At 61.9% G+C, this 19,069-nt stretch overlaps 1 protein-coding gene across 1 annotated transcript in view; it reads right to left on the bottom strand.

Moving 5' to 3' along the window:
- The window catches only part of SHANK2 (SH3 and multiple ankyrin repeat domains 2), a 463,461-nt gene that overhangs the window by 295,880 nt on the left and 148,512 nt on the right, over positions 1–19,069 (bottom strand). The window contains exon 24 of the mRNA XM_029957270.1: positions 14,732–14,798. Coding sequence (XP_029813130.1) covers positions 14,732–14,798 — 67 coding nt within the window. The remainder of the gene's footprint in view (positions 1–14,731; positions 14,799–19,069) is intronic.

Raw genomic sequence — 19,069 nt, 5'->3', positions numbered from 1 at the left:
GGGGCAGAAAGCCTTGGGGATGTCCTGCCTCCTCCTTGTCCCTCACCGGCCGCTTCCATCAAGCTGCCGAGTCCAGGGCGCCAGCGTCCGGGGCAGTGGGCGGGGCTCCCAAAGGCAGGGGCCAAGTTCAGGTGGCACCAAGTGTTATTGGCTGAACCGTGCCTGCCTGAAATCGATCTGTTGAAGCCATGATTCCTGGAACCGTATGTGGAGACAGAGTCTTCACAGAGGTGACACAGGGTCACCAAGGTGGGCCCTGCTCCCGTGTGACCAGGGTCCTTGTAAAAAGAGGACATCAGGACACAGACACACACGGAGGGATGACCTCGTGAGGACACAGGAGAGGACAGCCATCCACACACAAGGAGAGAGGCCTCGGAGGCCCGGCCCTGCCCCCGCCTGGACCGTGGGGTCCGGCTCCAGAACTGGGGTACAGTCCATGTCTGCTGTGCGAGCCCCCAGCCGTGGGACAGCCACACGAGCTGACACCACAGAACCCCACAACCTAGACCAGCCCGCTGGAGTTCACAGGGACCCATGTCCGCAGGCCAGGGCACAGGGGATGAACTACCCTGTGATTATGAGCCGCGTCGGGGCTCAGCCCCAGGTGACCCGCCCCGGAGACAAGCAGGGGTGTCCAGGCACACTTGCACCCGGACGGGCTGCCGTGTCTCAGGGCAGAGTCCTGGGCTCACCTTGCTGCCCAGCCCAGCCCGCCTCTAGGCACAGAGCTCCTCATGGCAGGAGGCAGGTCTGAGGTCCGAGGCTCTGAGCAGGGGTGAGGGGACAGCTCTGCGAGCAGGGGTGAGGAGGAGGGGGCAGGGCTGTGAGCAGAGTGAGGATGTCCCCAGCAGCCTGTCCCAGGGCGCTCTCCTTAGGCTGAGTCCGCGCCTGTCTGCGTGCCCGCCGTGAGCCCTGGCAGCCTCACCCCTGCGCCTGGACACCGTGTTTGCTGCACCAGCTGGGCAGGAAAAGACAAGACAGAGGGATCTGGGAGCAAACGCGACGGTGTGCCAGATCGCGAGGGAGGAAACCCGAGAGCCGGCAAAGCGGAGACACTGGGGCACTCCCGGGCCCTGCGGGGTGTAGTAGGAAACCGTGGGGGGTGGGGCAGGAGAGGGCTGGGCGTGCGCAGTCAAGGGGGCAAAGGCCTGGCCTGACCTAGACTCGGGCTCTCCAAAGACACCTGTGATTCTACGTAAGATTTCCGTGAATACTTAAAGCAAAGGTGCCTCACACCCTACGCGGCAACACCGTCCCCAAAGGATCCTTTGAGACACTCAAAGGCAGACCCGGGCTCAGTTTTAGATAAAGAACCTTCTGTCCACTTAACGAATCCAGACGCTTGGCGCCGTCTCCACGAGCCGCGGGACCGGGGTGCTGAGGTATTTCCGAGTCGCCAGGCTTCGTAAGGGAGATGGGCCTACGTCACGCGGCCTGTGGGTCCGTGGGTCTGGGCAGGGTCCCACAATCAACCACGTGAGGCCCCTGCAGGGGTGGACGCGTTATCACACTGAGGAGGACAAATAAAGACCATAAAGAGATGCAGGTCGGTTCAGGTCAAGTCTGACTGCCAACGAGCTGCCAAAATGCTCTCACGTGTGAAATCCTTTTTCGGATAAAGGGTGTGGATCCTGCGTCTGGCCGCGGGCCGTTGGGCTGGCTGACGTGAGGCGGGGACGGGGGGCAGCGGGGACGGGGGGCAGGGGAGACAGGGTGCACGGCGGGAAGCCTGACGAGAGAGGCTGTAGGCGGGGGACCCCGTTTGGGGCCTTCCTCCCCACGGTGCATGTGACACGAGCCAGGTGGAATGGTGGTCCATCTCCTGTGACGATCACGCTGACTGGTTGTCTCCCCTGGGCCCTGAGACCTTCGGATGACCTTCCGTCCCCAGCTTGGCCAAGGAGAAGTCGACGGGTAGCAATTCTCATCTCTTACTGTCTTAGTCGCGATGCGCTCCTTTGTCTGGGGCTGAAATCGTGGTCACGCTTGGAATCTCTCGGTTCACCAAAAAGAAGGGAGCCGGTGACACCCTCAAGGAGCCTGTTCTACGGGGCAGGACGGGCAAAGTCTACTGCTGGCACCTCTGCATCGCCTTCATTCCACACACCCCGTCCGCCCGAAGCATCGGCAAGGTTGAAGGTGGTCTCCGGTGCCTACGGGAGATGGAGACCGTCCCCGAGCCCACGCGGGACCCCGGGTAAGGGGACGCCTGCCGTGTGGACCGGCGCACTTTACAGGATCCCGCCTGCGGCTCCCCGAAGAGCCATTGCCATGACGACGGAGACACCCCACAACTCAGCCACTACTCTGAGACACCAAGCCACGCACTTGACTTTTAAAAGAATCTGATAAAACGTTCACGTTCTCCGACAAAACTGGTGAGCGCCAGAAGGAGGAACGCGTGCCAACAGCTGACACAAAGCTCCCCGGGACAGCATCTGCTCAGGGACAAGGGGACGCGAGGGCTGGAGGCACGGAATGAGCGAAATGCAGAAACGGAAGCGCAGGGCTCAGGCCAGAAGCGGTCAGGGTCCCCAGCCCTCCGGCCACGGCTCCGGGCGGACAGTGGCCGGGGAGACCCGTCCGGGCCACTTCTCTCCTCCAGAGTCACAAAGAAGCCGATGGAGGGCAGTACCTATAAAAGCCACTTGAGTCAACCTGCTCTCGTTCTGGGACGGAGAAAACCCAGGGCAGAGACACTCCACCCCCCACACTTTGTCGGCTTGCGGAAAACCCTGCCATTGTCCACCAAGATCTCGCAGGAATGGGATACGTGGCGGCCATGCCAACGAGCAGGCAGCACCGTGTTTGTTCCCGGCACCCGCCCCCTGAGCCCGCAGACCACCCTTGACGGTGAGGGCGGTCGGCGACCGGAGGGCCGGCATGGTCGGTGGCGGGGCGGGGGGGGGCAGGCGTGGCTTCAACAGGAAGCAAGTTCTGCCGGAACAAGGCAAGTTACACATCTACGCCTCCCCCACGGTTCACAGGACACCTGCTCTACACCAGGTCACACCCATGACCCAGTCCCGACACAGGCCTCCCCGGGTCTGAGTGGTGACGATCGGCTAAGCCAGCGTCCAGAGGTGGGGACACCCCGATCTCCCCGACTGCCTCTTAGCCTGGAGCATCCAGACTCTGACGGAGGCCCTCCCCACCCTGGCCTCGGAGAAGCCCAGAAGGACTAACACCGGCTCTCGGCGCAGGAAGGAGGGTCGTCCGCCTGGAAGCCGTCCAGACAGATGAGCGGCACAGAAGCCGGTGGGGCTCCAACAGCTGGAGCGAGCCTGGCCCCGCGAGAAATGAGCAAATGTCGCCTGCCTGCCCCGGGCCACACGGCATGGCCTTCTCTCTTCCTCGGCAGCACTTTCGTTTCTGCGGTCAGCGCCAAAAAGAAGACTGACAATTCACAGAAAAAGATCGAAATGTGGCGTCCTTATAATCTTGCCCCTCGTGCGGCCCAAGCCCATTGGATTTGTCCTCCATGAGCCGGTAGCTGTGGAAGGGGACGTGGGACTTGACGGCCACGAGGCAGGGCCAGGACCCCGTGCCTGAACCCCGGCCTCACGCCCGTGACCTTGGGCAAGCTGCTGAGGCTTCCGAGCCGAATCTCTGTAGGAACCACCTCCTGTGCTCCCAGCGTCCGTCACCTGCTCTCCCGCCAGGCGGCCTAGGACTGAGGGAGGGCGCTGCTGTTTACGGGGAGGGTCTGGGGTCCTTCCTCGCCTCTCCAGCTCACCCTCGGAGCCCCCACAGACTTCCCGAGGCGCCGGGGCTCCTGACTGTCTTTTTCCCAGAGACGCCCCTTTCTGGTGGCCTCACGGCTCAGGGCCACCCATACGCCCGGTGGCCTCAGAGACGAGCGTGCATATGGGGGTCCACGTTTTGCGCCTGGCCCCGGCCGGGGATGTGGAAGTCAGCGCCCTGTGCGGCAAGGCGAGACGGCTTCCTCTCCCGCCTCATCCCTGCCACCTGCTTCGTGAGCTCCTCGAGGTGTCCCTTCTGTCGCGGCTAAAACCGGCAGCACTTGGGCGCACACGTGTACAAATCCTCCTTTCTCTGACTAAAACCCTCTCAAAGTCTTTCCACTTATGCTTATTGGAAACCAGAATAGAAACCCTTTTCTGCATTCAACTGAATTCCACCCGCAAAGTCTTCCAAGTCCTCGGCTCCTGTTAGGAAGCCGATCCTCAAGCCCCACGAAGGACCTCAGGAGGGAGCTGAGGGCCGATCTGTCTCTGCCCGAAGCGGGGCTCAGCCCTCATCAAACCCCGCCCCCCCGTCACTGCCACGCCGTGGAGGCCCGGAGAGACGCGAGGCTGGCCCGAGACCACACGACAGTGGAACTCGGGCCCCTGTGGCACTTGACCACACGCTTTCTTTGAGGTTCCACTGCCCAGCTGCCTTTGCATGTTCACGAAAATGAAGATTTCCGGACGCTGCTCGCTACTGTGGCTCCACAGCCAAAGGCCGGCGATTCTGGGGTGAGTGCCTTTTCCTATAGGCCAGGCTCCCTGAGAGCTGATGGGCCCTTGGCAGCACGCCACGGGGGGGCCTCTCTCCTGCCATCAGGACGCCGGCCGGGTGCCTGTCTGGGGTCAGAGACGCCACCGCTGGAGGTCAAGGGTGAATAGGATCCAGCACTCTCCCTGCAACGGTCAAGGGCCCTCCTGGCACCCAGGGGCGTTCAGATGTGCCCACCGAGTTTCACCTGCTGCGTTCTCTGCCCTGCCCTCCAGCAAAACGTACGAGCTGAGTGTACCGGGAGCTGGGGACAGCGAGGACCCAGAACCTGGTCGCCAGAGCGCGCCATCCAGCCCAAGCGGGACACCGTGCACCCGGCTTCTGAGAGATGAGCCAACGACTCTGCGAACACATGTCAGGCCAGCGGACGGCCACTGCCACCTGAGGGGAGGGGAAGGGAAACCTCCCGAGGACCCGCAGGGTCTTTATGGGAAGGTGAGGAGACGGGAAAGGCGTTCTGGGAAGGGGGGGGACCGTGAGCACAGGACTGGACAGGCAAGTGGGGGCTCGACACCTGTCACCTGAGTGGGGAGGGTCTCAGTGCACCCCGGGGATGGGTGACAGGTCACATCTGTCACCTGGAGCTGACAGGGTCTCAGTGCGGCCTGGGGGCACATGCCTGGGTGAGCAGCGGGCTCTTGTGGTGTGAGTTTGGTTCTTTGCCCCCACAGGGCAGGAGAGGAGCCTCGTGGGAGGCCCTGCAGCCCAGACGTCCCGCCCACCCAGCACAGGCCCCTGACGACCAAAACCAGCCGAGCAGACAGTTCCCAGCACCACCCACGCTCAGGCCAGATGCAGCGGCCACGGGGGCTCCCGGGTGTCTGGGGTGCCCAGGGGTACCGCTCAGGGGTCTGGGGGATCTGGGACTCTCTGCCAGACTCCCTCACATGGAGTCCGGGGTTCCCTGGGGTCACCAACTGTCACCCCTACAGGACAACTACTTCTGAAAACACCTTCAGATTCTGGAGCTTTGCCGTGAACACGGGGCAGCGGCGCATCTTACAACAGTGACTGGCCCCCTGGGAGCCCTCTGTCCTCCCTTCGGGAGCTCCTACACGGCCTTCTCTGCAGAGCAGGGGGGCGAAGGGTGAGCAGCGTTCCGGAACTCAGGGCTCCTTCTGCTACACCGGGTCCCTTGTAAAATACATTTCAATCCTCATGGCCAAGCAGAATTCTTAGAGCCTCAAATCAAATCCCCACCTGCAATGGGGCTGGACTTCAGGGACAAGTCAGCGGCATGGAAGAGGAAGGGGAGGGGGGAGGGGGAGAGGAGGAGGGGGAGGCGGAAAGAATGGCAGGTGAGCAGGGCCTGGAACTTGCTAGACAAGTCAGCCACAGGCACTGGGTGGAGCAGAGGACAGGTGTCCCCCGGGTCCTGCGGAAGGCAGCCGTGGCACATCCAGGGGACGGCCTCTGGACCGAGTGCCCTGATGGCCCAATGTTGGGGAGCACGCGAGGGGAGCCGGAGAACCCCGCTCCTACGAGGACCAGAGGAGGCTTGTGTGCGGCCTCAGGAGGGCCCGCGAGCTCCTGGCAGCATCATGCACGGAAAGGGTGGCTCTAAAGCCAGAGGCCTCTGTCCAAACCCCAGCTCCCTGTCACTCTGCCCTCTGACCTGACATGTGACATGTCTCTGGACACCTTAGTCTCATCTGTGAGCAGAGGACGGTCACAGTGCCACAGTGCCACCTTCCTGCAGGGCTGTCACCGGGACCCAACAACAGACACTGAGTGCAATCTGGGTGTGAATGGGCCTGGAAACTGCACTAACTCTTTTTGGTGTTTGGATCAAGACAGCCTGTCGCCTCCTCCTCCAGGAAGCCATCCAGACTCTACAGTCCTTTGGGATTTAGTGCCCCCAAATGCGGACTTCAGCCCCACCTGCTCCTCCCACAGACAGAGACATTCCCCACTGGCAGGGAACTGATGGCCCCAAGTCTAACACTTCAGCCAGGACACAGAGCCCTGTCCCCGCCGACCCCAGAGCCCAGCCCCAGAGCCCGGCCGAGGGCCTCCACAGGAGCAGGGTGTCAAGAAGAAGAATGGCACAGAGTGGTGAAAAATCAGAACTCGGGCCAAGAGGCCATGGGGGCTTGGAAAGGTAGGGGGCGAGGCCAAGCAGGCCTGCGGGAGGCGGATGGCAGTGGCCGAGCGGGAGCCCAGGGCACACCTCACCTCCTGCTGCGACCCACACCAGGCGCACAGCTGCAGGGGAGGAGGGGGGACCAGGACCAGCCTGCACCGGGCTGAGGCATGTGCCTCGGCAGTGTGGACAAAGTCAGAAGGAGGACGGGGGCCCGGGAGGGAGGAACAGGACAGGGGCAGGCCAGCGGGCACTGAGACCCCGGCCCAGAACCGAAGGAGCACACGTGCCAGTCGGCGCATCTGGAGAAGGGGGTCCATGCTGTCCTAGTGCACACGCGGACCACGTGGGTCCCCAGAGGGTCCTGCTGGGAGCACAGGTGGGGTCCTGCTGGGAGCGCCAGCAGGTGGGGTCAGAGGCAGCAATCAGAAGCAGCCCTGGGTGGGGGGCCCTGATTTAGTGCCTCATGGGCACCAGGGAGCAGGGGCAGCGGAGCCCAGCAGCAGGCACTCGGGTCAGGAGAGGGGCCTTCCACCCATGCCCTGGGCCCACCCCAGGTCCTGCAGGAGGGCTGCTACCCTCCCTCCAGGGACCTGCTGGGGGCTCCGTCTGGCCCGCCAGACATTCATGCAGACACAAAGCCTGTGTGTCTGAGCACGTTAGCTCCTGCAGTGAACTCACAAACACAAACACTTCTGTGCACTTTGCGTAGTTGATGCATTTGGTGTGAACACAACCACCACACACACAGGAGAAAGCACACATTGCATTTCCTCCAGAACATTGTTACCCAGAAGCTTCCCCACTAGGGAAAGCCCAGCCAGCGACGGCCACAGCGGATCTGACAGGAGGAGCACAGGACGGTGCAGCTTGCCCTCCAGGCAGGACACGACAGAAGCACAGACCACTGCACCGCTGACTCCGCTCTGCCTCCTGGTCCTCTACTGGAGGGGGCGGGGGTCCTCTACCGGAGGGGGCGGGTCCTCTACAGGAGAAGGCGGGCCCTCTACAGGAGGGGGCGGGTCCTCTACAGGAGAAGGCGGGCCCTCTACAGGAGGGGGCGGGTCCTCTACAGGAGAAGGCGGGCCCTCTACAGGAGAAGGGGGGCCAGGCCCTGTACAGGAAGGGGCGGGCCCTCTACCGGAGGGGGGCGGGCCCTCTACCGGAGGGGGCAGGTCCTCTACCGGAGGGGGGCGGGCCCTCTACAGGAGAAGGGGGGGCCAGGCCCTGTACAGGAAGGGGTGGGCCCTCTACAGGAGGGGGCGGGTCCTCTACAGGATGGGGCGGGGGAAGGAGCATTACATGGACCTTCACAAACGGCATGTGCGTGTCACATTCTGTTACCTGTGGGTTTCATGTGACAGATGAAGGTGATGCGACAGGATACTGGTTATGAAAGGGGCCTGATGTGGTTGGGAGCCAGCGGACGAGGGGGTGCTTACACTAAAGGGCTTTTCAGAGAATATGGGGTTGAGCGTCTGGGGAGATGGTGGCCGTCTGGGGCCTTAACCCTTCTGCTAGGGGTAGAGGGGCTCCGGCTCTTCCCTGGGGGCCCAAACACCCCCGAATGCGAGGCAAAGAACCAGGAGAGGCTCAGATTTGGGGAATAGTTCCACTCAGAAGACAGGAAGGAGGAGACACGTGGTGGGAGGATTTGCTGGGCATCTCTCGTGGAAGCACCTGCAGCAGCCACACGTGGCCACCACATGTGGGACAGCACGGCGAGGCCCCTGCGGACAGCAGTCAGGCCAAGATCTGTCACCAGCCCTGGCCTCCCTCCGGCACCGTTCCGAAGGACCCGGGCATGCCTGACGGGCCAAGAGGCTGCTGGGGGGCAGGTGCCGGGGAGCCCCAAGACAGACAGCAGGCAGGGAAGACAAGACACGTGGAGACACGCAGGCCACGGGAGGCCAAGCCTTCCTGCCACTGCTGCACCTTGCCAGGACAAAGACGGGTGTCCCTGGCAGTCCAAAGAACACAGCATTTGGGTCAGACTGAAGACCTCAGTGAAGACTCCCACGTCCACACTCGCCAGCCCACGTGCCAGAGGTCAGCCACACGAGAAACCCCATCCCAACACAGCACACGTGCAACTGTCCCAGACAGGGTGCCTGCCACCTTAGCTCGCATCCCCGCACGTCCGCTCGCTGCTGGGGATAAAGCTTCCCCACTGACAGGCTGGGGGAAGCGGGGCTGGGGGTGGGGCGGGGGTGGCACCAGCAGCGGCACGCGGCCGGCAGACAGGAAAAGGGGGAGCAGGGAGGGAGTCCGGCTCCCACAGCCCACAGAGGCCACAGACCCAGGAACAGAGCCAACGTGACAGGTGCCAGCAGCGTGCCGCTTGCAGCCGCTGGGGCTGCAGCGTCCTGCCAGGGCTTTTTACCATGTGTCCCTCCCTCCGCAACTGAACGGTGCTGGGAATCCAGACAGCAGCTGTGTGACGGCCACCCAGCACAGGTAAGACAGCAGCCTGGCTTTCCTGGAGAAGCCCCCTCCTACAGCCCGTGAAGGGGAGACCCGGCCGTGCTGACCCCAATAGATCCAATCTGATGCAATGAAAGAGGTTAGGACTTGGGGCTTTTCCCAGGACCTGCTGGCAACCACCAAGGACCCGCTATGCCTCCAGGTAAAGTGGCACATTTTACAGTCAAAATGCCGGGAAAACAGAATGCTGCTTTCAAATCAGATCTGGTTTATTTCACAGCAGGTGGACTCTACCGAACAGGTTTTAAAAAAAACAAAGGAATCACTGCTCGATATCAGCCTGGGTTTTACATTCTCACCCCTACACACACACACACACACACACACACACACACCACACTGCATTCAGAAATCTGTTTGAAAACACCACCCCCCATCCATCATCTGTACATCTCGGACGCGTAATTATGCAGGCGCTCGGTCCGGAAACCTAGCAACGGTAACCAAGTCGTTGTTCACTGGCTAACCAGACACCCAAACTCACACATCAGCTCAAGGTGCTTCATCTCGGAAAACAAAGCCTCCTTGCCTCTCTAGCTGCAGAAGGACAAGACGTATGAAAACAAACCTTTTTCGGCTGAAGTAGAACAGCCCATGCCATTCAGTCCATCTGACACTGCATGTCCCCACAAAGCCGGGCAGAACACAAAAATAACAAAGACTGAAAAAAAAGAGATTATTCCGGTCCAAAGCTGATCGGCTTCCAACACGCCTAATATTTGCACGACCGTTTCGGACACGCGCTTTCGGCTCCCCGGCAGCCTCGCTAACGGGACCTGCACCCTAGAGACGCCATGCCACACGCCCCCCGGCACAGCCTGCAGGACCCGGTGGGCTCCGGGGCTCAGCCGCGGCTCAACACTGAAGGACCGCAAGCAGGGATTAACTTTCGTGTTGGCGGCCGCCTCGCAGCCCGCCCTTTCTCCGAGGGGGCAAACAAAATAACCAAATGGAGGTCACATTTAATTTTGTTCAAGAGGAAGGGAGTTAAAAAGCAAAACAAAACCAGAAAAGAGCCCTCGGCATCAGTCGGTAGCAACATACATGCCGGCCGGGTTGTGGTCAGACCGTGTCGCGACAAGATGCAGTCTCCCTTTTAAAGGGACAGAGATGCGTCCACGCGGCATTCGGGATCCATTTCCAGATTCTACAGACCTCGGAGTGCCTGTTAATCGCCTCACTGCTTTTCAGCATGTTTCCTGCCTTCCCTGAGAGCCACGTCGGAGCATCCCAAGTGCCCTGATTTCTTGGTGGTGCACTTCCGTGTCCGGAAGACAAAGGATCCGCAGCTCCAGGCAGAGGCTAGTGGGTGGCTTGAAGGGGCTTTTGGAGAAAGGCATTGCCGACTGCACAAGTCAGGAAGACGTTTGGCATTTTAATTCCCTCCCTTTGAAGCATCGACGCTGACCCCACGTCCCCACCTGCAGCCTGGCATTGGCGGATCCTTCCACCATATTTGTGTTCAGAAATGCAACCGACAGGATGCAGATAAAGTCCGGACACGAGACGTGGCTCGGTCCAGAGTCCGGACACAAGACGCTCGCTCTCCAAGATGGCACCCCGGCCCCACCAAATGTCCCATCCACTCAAGCCCGCCAGCGAGCGTCACGGGCCATCCGGACACAGAGGCAACGGCCAGCAGCCTCAGTCAAGTTCAGGACACGTGTCCCCCTCTCCCACGTTTCTCCCACACCGTGGGGTAGCTTCTAAGTCAAGATTTAGCGCAGGTCATAAAGGAGAAACACGGCCCCATCCCGTCCCGTCCGGCACCCACACCAGGATTCGTGAGGCCAGGAATAGACAAAGGGCACGTGGGGACAAGACGAAGGCCTCCAGCAATCATGCTGGACACCCAGCACCCAAGACAGCAGAGAGGCCTTGACCTTGACAGAGAGTGACAGCACCCTCACAGGTCACAAGGATGGGGGTCGGGAGCCAGGCCACAGAGGGTAGAACTGGAGAGCCACGTGGCCACAGAGCCTCACACCAGCACACTGGAGACCCTCACTGCAGTGTGGCCCCAGATCTACATGGCGGAAGGGGGGGAAGAGGTCCCCAGTGCCACCCACTGCCCCACGCCTGCTCTCCCCAGCCCCGTTAGCTCGGCACCCTCAGACTCGGAGGGTGAAACATCACAACACTCGGGCAAACACATCCCATCCAGGGAGATCTACGTTGGCAGAGGTGACAGCCTCAGAAGGACCGTCACATGGCAACATGAGTGTCATGATAGTGGCTGGTGGAGCCCCCAAAAGACACATGAGTCCTAATCCCTGGAGCGATTTCAGAATCTCAAGGTGAGAGCATCCTGGATTTTGGGTGGCCTCAAATACAAAGACTCGTGCTTTTGTCAGAGAAAGGAGAGGGGACTGGGGACACAGGCTCGGAGAGCAGACTAGGCACAGCAGCGACAGAGACAGACGACAGGGCTATCACCCACGGGACACCAACAGACGCCAGCTCTTATCAGAACCGAAGGGAGCCGAGGACAACCCACGGCACCAACACCTCGACTCTGCACATCCGGCCTCTAGCACGGAGCACAACAAATCTCCGTTGATTCCCGCTGCCCGGCTGCTGGTGCCCCTTTACAGCAACCCCAGGACACTGGCACGTGGTCTGTCCTCAGGGTCTAAACAAGCCCACTTGAGACGGGGGCGGGGCTGGCCGGCTGGGGGACCCTGGGAAGCAGGCGGGACTGGAGTGTGGAAGCCCAGCACTGGGACGCCAGAGGGACACAAACTGGCGGCTGCAACACCACCCCAGGCCCCCGGGTCAGGCTCCCTGGGGGTGACGCTGGCCACCTGCCTTCTGCGAAGCTTCCCAGGCACGCCCCACACTTGGCACTCACTGCTGGGTGCCGGAGAGCCCTGGAGGCTTTGGTCGGTGACTCACGATCACTCAGGAACGGGAATGGCGGTGGGGGCGGGGGGAGTCCCAAACTGTTCGGGGATCGACGCCAGCAGCTCAGAAGACTCACTGGGCTACAGGGGGGCGAGGAAGCAGCCAGGGGGCCGCGGGGAAGTGCACGGATACAGCAACCAAAGAGGAATCGTGAGCAAAACAGTCTACTTTTCTGAACAGTCGCTGCTGTTCTCCGGTGAGGGGGTGACAGGTGAGCAGCCTGTCGCGCTGGGGAAGGGACTTTCACCCGCGCTCTGGAACCCAGGGCGGGGTGGCACCGGGGGCATCTGGCTCTGTGGTCCGCACCCCCTCCCCAGCCAGGCGTCGGGAGGACGAAGGTCCCCAAACTGTCACAGGGCCTGAGCGGGAGAGGTGCTCGGTGAAGAGTCGCTGTGGAAGGAAGTGACAGGCACCTTGGCACCGGCTAGTTCAGGCTCCCCCGGGGCTCCCAGCACAGACCAGTGTTTACACCCAGAGGGAAAAGGGTGTCCCTCCAGCCGCAAGAAGCAGAAGCTTCCTGAGGACGCATGACATCTCCACATGGGGAGGCGCAGGCCAGCTCGGCTGGGTGTCAGAGCCTGGACTCCCCGGCGGCCACCTTGTGGAGGTGACTGCACCCCACGTGTCCTCCTCCGTCTCGCTCCGTGTCCCTGTCCCTGAGAGCCAGTACCAGGCGGCCCCCTTCACCTGCCAGGTGTCCCCGTGACCCCATGTGGCAGGAGCACTGCCGGGGCCGCCACTTCCCGCGGGAGACAAGTGAGGGGTCAGGAGGTGGGAGGAGCCGCCAGTTCCTCAGGTGGGAGCTCACTCTGGGCCGTGCGTGAGGACGGGGGCCGGCAGGAGCTCCCTCTGACACTCGATGCCCCGGAACGGAGGCCGAGCAGCTTGCACGCCGAGGTTGTGAGGCTGCCCCGAGCCGCAAGCCCTCCCAGGTTCAGTCTTCCCGCCCGGTGGGGGCACTGTCCCGTCTAGACTCCCACCACGCACAGCGTCCACCTCCCGCACTCGGCACCCCGCTTCCTGCCCGGCGGGGGTGCTGTCCTGTCCAGACTCCCCACCACACACGGCATCTGCTCCCCGCCCGAACAAGAGAGGCACAGGTCAGGGGGGCCACAGGGCGTTGGTTCAGGGAGCACAGGGCCGAATCGGGGTTTTCCAACAGAGTGACGATGTCAATGAATCGGCGCATTGAGGGACCTCTGTGCCCACAGAACACCACAGGCCGAAGGTTCAGAGTCCATGCCGAAGACCTCAGCCCCGGGACCAAGGGATACGGACGCCGTGTAAGCCTGTGCCAAGTGCCTCCAGGTCCCAGAGGGACTGCCCATCGTAGTCTAAATAAATCATTGGTCAGAACAAGCAAGGAGTGATTCAAACGTATTCGCCCAACAAACAGGAAATCCTTCCATGATAGGAAAAAGCCCTCAGTCCTTCCGAGATGCCTGCATCCCATACGGGGGTCCCGAAATCTCAAAAAGAGGAGACAGTCAGGAAGCTCTCAAGTCTCTCTTTTAAAATCAACTTAGTACCTCCAGGGACGTGTCACTTCTGGTGGCAGGCAGGCTGGGAGCATGAATGGAAGGGTCTCCCGGCCCCCCTCCAGGGGCCAGGTCCAGAAACCCCTTCCTGCCTCCCTCTGGCCACGCTGGCCATCAAGGTCAGCGCTCAGAGCAGTAAGGAGGGCTTGTCAGCACCACGGACAGCTCCCGCACACGCTCCCAGCCGCCCTTGCTCCGTGTCCTGATTCCCAGAGCAGCGGCCGATACTCTTACACGGGGAGCCAACCCCATCCCGCCGCACGGCCATTCTCTAAATCGCGTGGCGGACGAGAACTCATCCATCTCTACAATACGCTCACAGAGGGGCCGGTGCCGCCCAGGGAGGCCCGGGTCTCAGAGCAACGCGGCGGCTTGCCCTGACTCCTGGGGAGGAGTTCCCGTTGGCATCGGGCTCAGCCTTCGGGAGGCCCCGATGCCCAGCGCACAGCGGGGGCCGACTCAAGCAAAGCTCCTGGTGCCGCATCCTTGCGCCATTCTCAGACCCAAGGTGGGGACCAGCCACACAACAAGCACGGTAAAGACTCAACAGCCAGGCATGTCACCCCAACACCAAACACAGGGGGAGGGGCACAGGCGGTGAGACACAGATGAGCCACCTTTCCGGGCACCTCGGAGCCCGCTGCCCACCCCGTCGACGGACTGGCACCGTGTGCGGAAGCTCACCGCGGCTGGTCTGGTGGGGCTGCTCCCCGCTGCAGGTCCTGTGCAAGCCTGGGGCGGGAGGAAGCAGGCCAGCGGGCTCTTCCAAGATGCGAGCCTGGGCCCAGCCGCCGGCAGGGCGATGGGCTGCAGGAGGAGCCCCGGGGACAGTCCTTCTGGTTGGCACAAGGGGTACTAGAAAGGGGAACGGTCATGAGCACCCTGCAGGGGCACAGGAACGGACTAAGAGACGGGGATCCCTGGGGGGTGACGCAGGTGTCTCCTCCACCTCGCTTAACTGTCACCTCCAAGTTCACACGGGGGGGTGTGAATACACAATGAGAAACCCATCCATGCCAGCCGCAAACGCGCCGGATGCGGGGGGGCTGGCAGGGCCCTCCGTCCCCCACGTGCGGAGGTGTGCACGCGCGACCGAGGCGGCAGGGCGGGTGCCAGGGCCGCGCACTCTCTGTGACCGGGAGCCGGCGTCGCGAGGGCTAGGGGAGGCGGGGCTGCCTCCCGGCCGGAGCCTACTCACCCACGTCCGTCTCCTTGTGGTTCCTGATGTACTCCGCCAGCTCGAAGTTGCCCGCAATGATCGCCACCTGCGAGAGCGCACATCGGGTTAGGAGCAGCCGCAGAGCTCCGGCCCAGCCCACTTGCCCCGCCCCTGGCCTCCCCGCACCAACCGGAGCCCCGCCCCTGCCGCCCTGCACAGTGGCCCAACCGGAGCCCTGCCCTCCCGCCCCCTGCAGAGAAACAAGACGTAGCTTTATTTTCGGTTTTATTCGGATATGACTGACACACAACACGTGAGGTTACGGTGTCCAATGTACCAACGTGACATCCAGGGACAGGGGGAAGGTCACAACTAGGCTACCTAACCTCTGTCACCTCGGATGTCTACAAACCCCGTTTTCCTTGTGATGAGAACTTTTAGGATCCGCTCTCTTGGCAACCTGCCAGCGCACCTGACAGCAGGTGAGTGCCAGGCACTGGGGCACCACACCTCCACACCGTCACCGTGTGCCTGGACCCCCACCGCCCACCCCCTGCCCCCTGCCTTGGCCGCCACACGTCTGACCTCCTGTCCGGTGGGTTTGGATTTTTAGACTCTCGCATATCAGAGAGGTTACACAGTGCATGTCTCCGTGTGACTTAGCCTAGTGCCCTCCAGCCCGTGCGTGCTCCCACAAATGGCGAGAACAGTCCTGACTCTTTAAAAGAATTTTTTAAATGTTTTTAACATTTATCTATTTTTGAGAGAGAGAGAGAGAGAGAGAGAGAGCGAGCGAGCGAGCAGGAGCAGAGGAGGAGCAGAGTGGGGGGAGACAGAATCCGAAGCAGCGCGTCTCCCAGCTGTCAGCACAGAGCCTGACGCGGGGCTTGAACCCACCGTAAGATCATGACCTGAGCCGAAGCCAGACACTTAACCAAGTGAGCCACCCAGGCACTCCTAAAACAAATTTTTTAAATACATTTATTTACTTTGAGAGAGAGAAAGGGTATGAGTTGGGGAGAGGCAGAGAGAGAGAGATGGAGAGAATCCCAAGCAGGCTCTGAGCTGTTAGCGCAGAGCCCAACATGGGGCTTGAACTCACAAAGCATGAGATCGTGACTTGAGCCGAGATCAAGTCTTAGACATTCAACCGACTGAGACCCCAGCACCCCAGTCACGACGCTTAAAACGGCAGCCAGAGCATCCTGCGGCCCCCAAACGCTGCGAGCCCCATCCCACTCGCCCCCTCAAGGCCCCCGGCCACCCCACGAGGTGAGGCTCTCGTTCCACAGCGCCCACAGGAGAGCGAGCGTCCACCCAGAAGGCCCCGGGGGACACTGCACAGGAGCGGGGCACCCGGTGAGCCTGCACCGGAAACCCCCTGGACCGTGTCCCGTGCTCCCTCCAGGCACGCCCACGAGTGCCGGCCTGATTAGATGCAAGCAGCTCCCCGTGAGCAGGGAGAAGGGAATCCTCAAAAAAGTACCAAAAGCTCTTCCACCAGATTTTGCTTCGGCGGAACCCGCCCCCCATGCATGTGTGCGGAAGACCAGAGCCAACGCCCACAGGAAACGCTCTCCACTCGGGCCCACGGATCTGGGGGCTGACACGGAAACGCTGGCGGGGAGGGAGACCTGCGCCGGAAGCACGTGGGCAGGGCTCCGGCAGCACGGCGACCGTCCACGCCCACGGGAGCCAGGCCTGGAGACACGCACGCACCTACAGCCTTGTGGTGGTAACGCGGGCGGACGCAGCCCGTCATCTGGAGGCCTTAGGAGCAGAACCCGAGTCCCGGAGAACAGACTCCGCCCGAGCCTCCCACCTGCCCGCGGATTGCCGCCTCGCCAGCCCCCCCCACTCACGCGAGCCGGAAGCTGCTTCTACATAGATCCCTCCAACCCAGCGGGCCTGCTGCCCCGGGGCGCCCTGACAGAGGCAGCTTCACACAGAGGCCAGGGGCCGCAGTGCCACAGACACCCAGGGACCCTGGCCCCTGCCCTTTCAATGGGTGCCCCCCGAGGCTGCCCCCCCCCACCGACTTGCCCGTGAAGGACCAGCCCCAGAGCCCCTGTGGACATCAGCAAAGGCCCCTTCGGGGGCGGCCCCGGGTCTGCCAAGACAGGTAGGGCTGGAGCGATCAGTAGAATGACGTTCCCACAGGGCTGCCCGCCTGGGACCCAGGACACAGCATGGCGACCGAGGCAAGGAGCCCAGGCAGGAGGTGCACGTGGCCCCCCAGGAGCTTCAGACCGAGGCTGCTGGCACTCAGGGCAGCAGCGGGAGGGTCCAGGCCACACGGAGCACAGGATCCCGTGTCACTCAGGTGACAGCTGCTAATGATCCTTCTGCATTTCCGCCAGACCTTCAGAGGGGAAGCCTCCTCACGCCTGTTAGGGTGGCTCCTATCGACACGCAGAGAAGACCAAGTGTTGGCGAGGACGTGGAGAGAGCGGCCCCCTCGCACCCACCTGTGCCTTCCTGCTGCAAAAGTGAACAGGTGCAGCCACGGCGGGAAACGGCAGGGGGGCCTCAGAAAGTTAAACAGAATTACTGCACAATCCAGCAATGGGGTTTGACCCAAAGGGACTGAACACAGGTATGATGGTTGATTTTATGTCATCTTGACTGAGCCACAGGGGTGCCCAGACACTTGTGGTGTGTCTGTCAGGGCGTTTCTAGACGACCAAACATCTGACTCAGCCCTCCCCAGCTCCGGTGGGCCTTGTCCAATCAGTCGAAGGCCTGAGTAGAACAAAGAATCTGACTGAGCAGGAAGTCCTCCTGCCAGAGGGCTGAGCTGGCACACAGGTCTCTTCAGACCCCGACGGAAGTACCAACCTTCCCTGAGCCCCGAGCTGCCGGCTCTCAGCCCGGGACCTGCACCACCACTGCCCGGCCTTCCACTCATCCAGCGGAGACCCCTGGACTTCTCGGCCACGGTGATGATGGTCTCCTTACACAGGTGTGTGTGTGCGTGCATGCACATGTTTGTATATGTGTGTTTTACATGTCTGTGTATGGGTGTGCATTTGGGGGTGTTTTGTGTGTGCATGCATGTTTTACACATGTGCCAGTGTGTATGCTTGTTTGCGTGTGCATGTTTTACATGTGCGCAGGTATGTGAATGTGTATGAATGCATCTTGTGCGTGTGTATCTGTGTGTGCATGTGTACGTTTTGTGTGTGCATGTGCACGTTTTGTGTGTGCATGTGCATGTGTTTACATGTGTCTGCATGTGTGTCCACACACGTTTTACATAGGTGCGGTTGTGTCTGTGTGTGTACGTGCATGTACGTTTGTGTGCATGTGTGCGTGTTTGCGCTTAGGTGTGTGCACACGTGCATCCCACTGGCCATCTCCCTGGTGAGCGCAGGTCTGGGACCCGGGGCAGGGACGCCGGCCGAGGTGGACGCAGCTCTGGGCGCGGGGGGGACAGAGGCTGGAAGAGGTCCGGGCTGCACGGAGGGTCAAGGCCGTTCTGACGGACTCTCACACTGAATCACGAGGAAATACGGTCACATTGTGAACTCACAAACAGCTCAGCCGACTGCTCGCGCCCTAGGTTTTGTGGAAGCAGAATGCACCAGTGAGCACTGGCACTTTAGCGGAGCGACCTCGACGCAGAGTGAAGGGGTGGCGAGCGGCTGCGGTGCTGCAGGGGGTGGGGGAGGGGGCTCAGGCAAGAAGGGACCGGAACGTGAAGACCAGGGAGCACCCTCAGCCCACGCCTATCGCAAACCACGAGAAAGCGTGTTCTGAAGAGAGGACTGCAGCGGTGCAGCTGGACCGCCAGTGGACAGAGAGGCCCGGGGTTACGGGAGCAGAGGCGCCGCGGGCTTGAACGGAGGGCACGGAGCCGGGCCGTAACGACGGAAGGCCGGGGACCTCTTGGTTTGGACGAGATGGGACAGGAGATCCCGGGCAGCAAACACGCCATGCTCTTCAAGAAGGCGATTCGGAGACTAGCAGGCCACTGCCTGGGCTCCACCAGGAGCCTCGGGGGCGGGACCACCTGCAGAGCAGGGGCGAGGCTGCTGCCCTGTGAGCCCGCAGGCCCGGGCGCCGACCCAAGCAGGGCTGCTCTTGAGCTGGAAGACCTCCCGGGGCCGGCCGCTAGGCTCCGGACCGCTGGGGCCGCGGCACCCCTCCCTTCTCTGTCACCCTCTCTTCTGGAACGGGCCCGTGTGGGTGTCGCGGGCACAGCCTGGAAACAAACGGCTCGTCGGTGTCGTCGGCTCTCAGCGGGAGACGCACTTGGCCGGGGGATGACCCGCGCCTGAGCCTCACTCACACCTGAGCTGGATGACGCGCGACCGGAACTTTGGGCTTTAGAGGTGGGGCTGGGCTGAGGGACCACTGCCGGGGACCGTCAGGTGA

This window comes from Suricata suricatta, chromosome 11, assembly GCF_006229205.1.
Source record: "Suricata suricatta isolate VVHF042 chromosome 11, meerkat_22Aug2017_6uvM2_HiC, whole genome shotgun sequence".
NCBI classification, from domain to species: Eukaryota; Metazoa; Chordata; class Mammalia; order Carnivora; family Herpestidae; genus Suricata; species Suricata suricatta.
The sequence above is the reverse complement of the archived record's forward strand: the minus strand, read 5'-3'. Positions and strand labels throughout refer to the sequence as shown.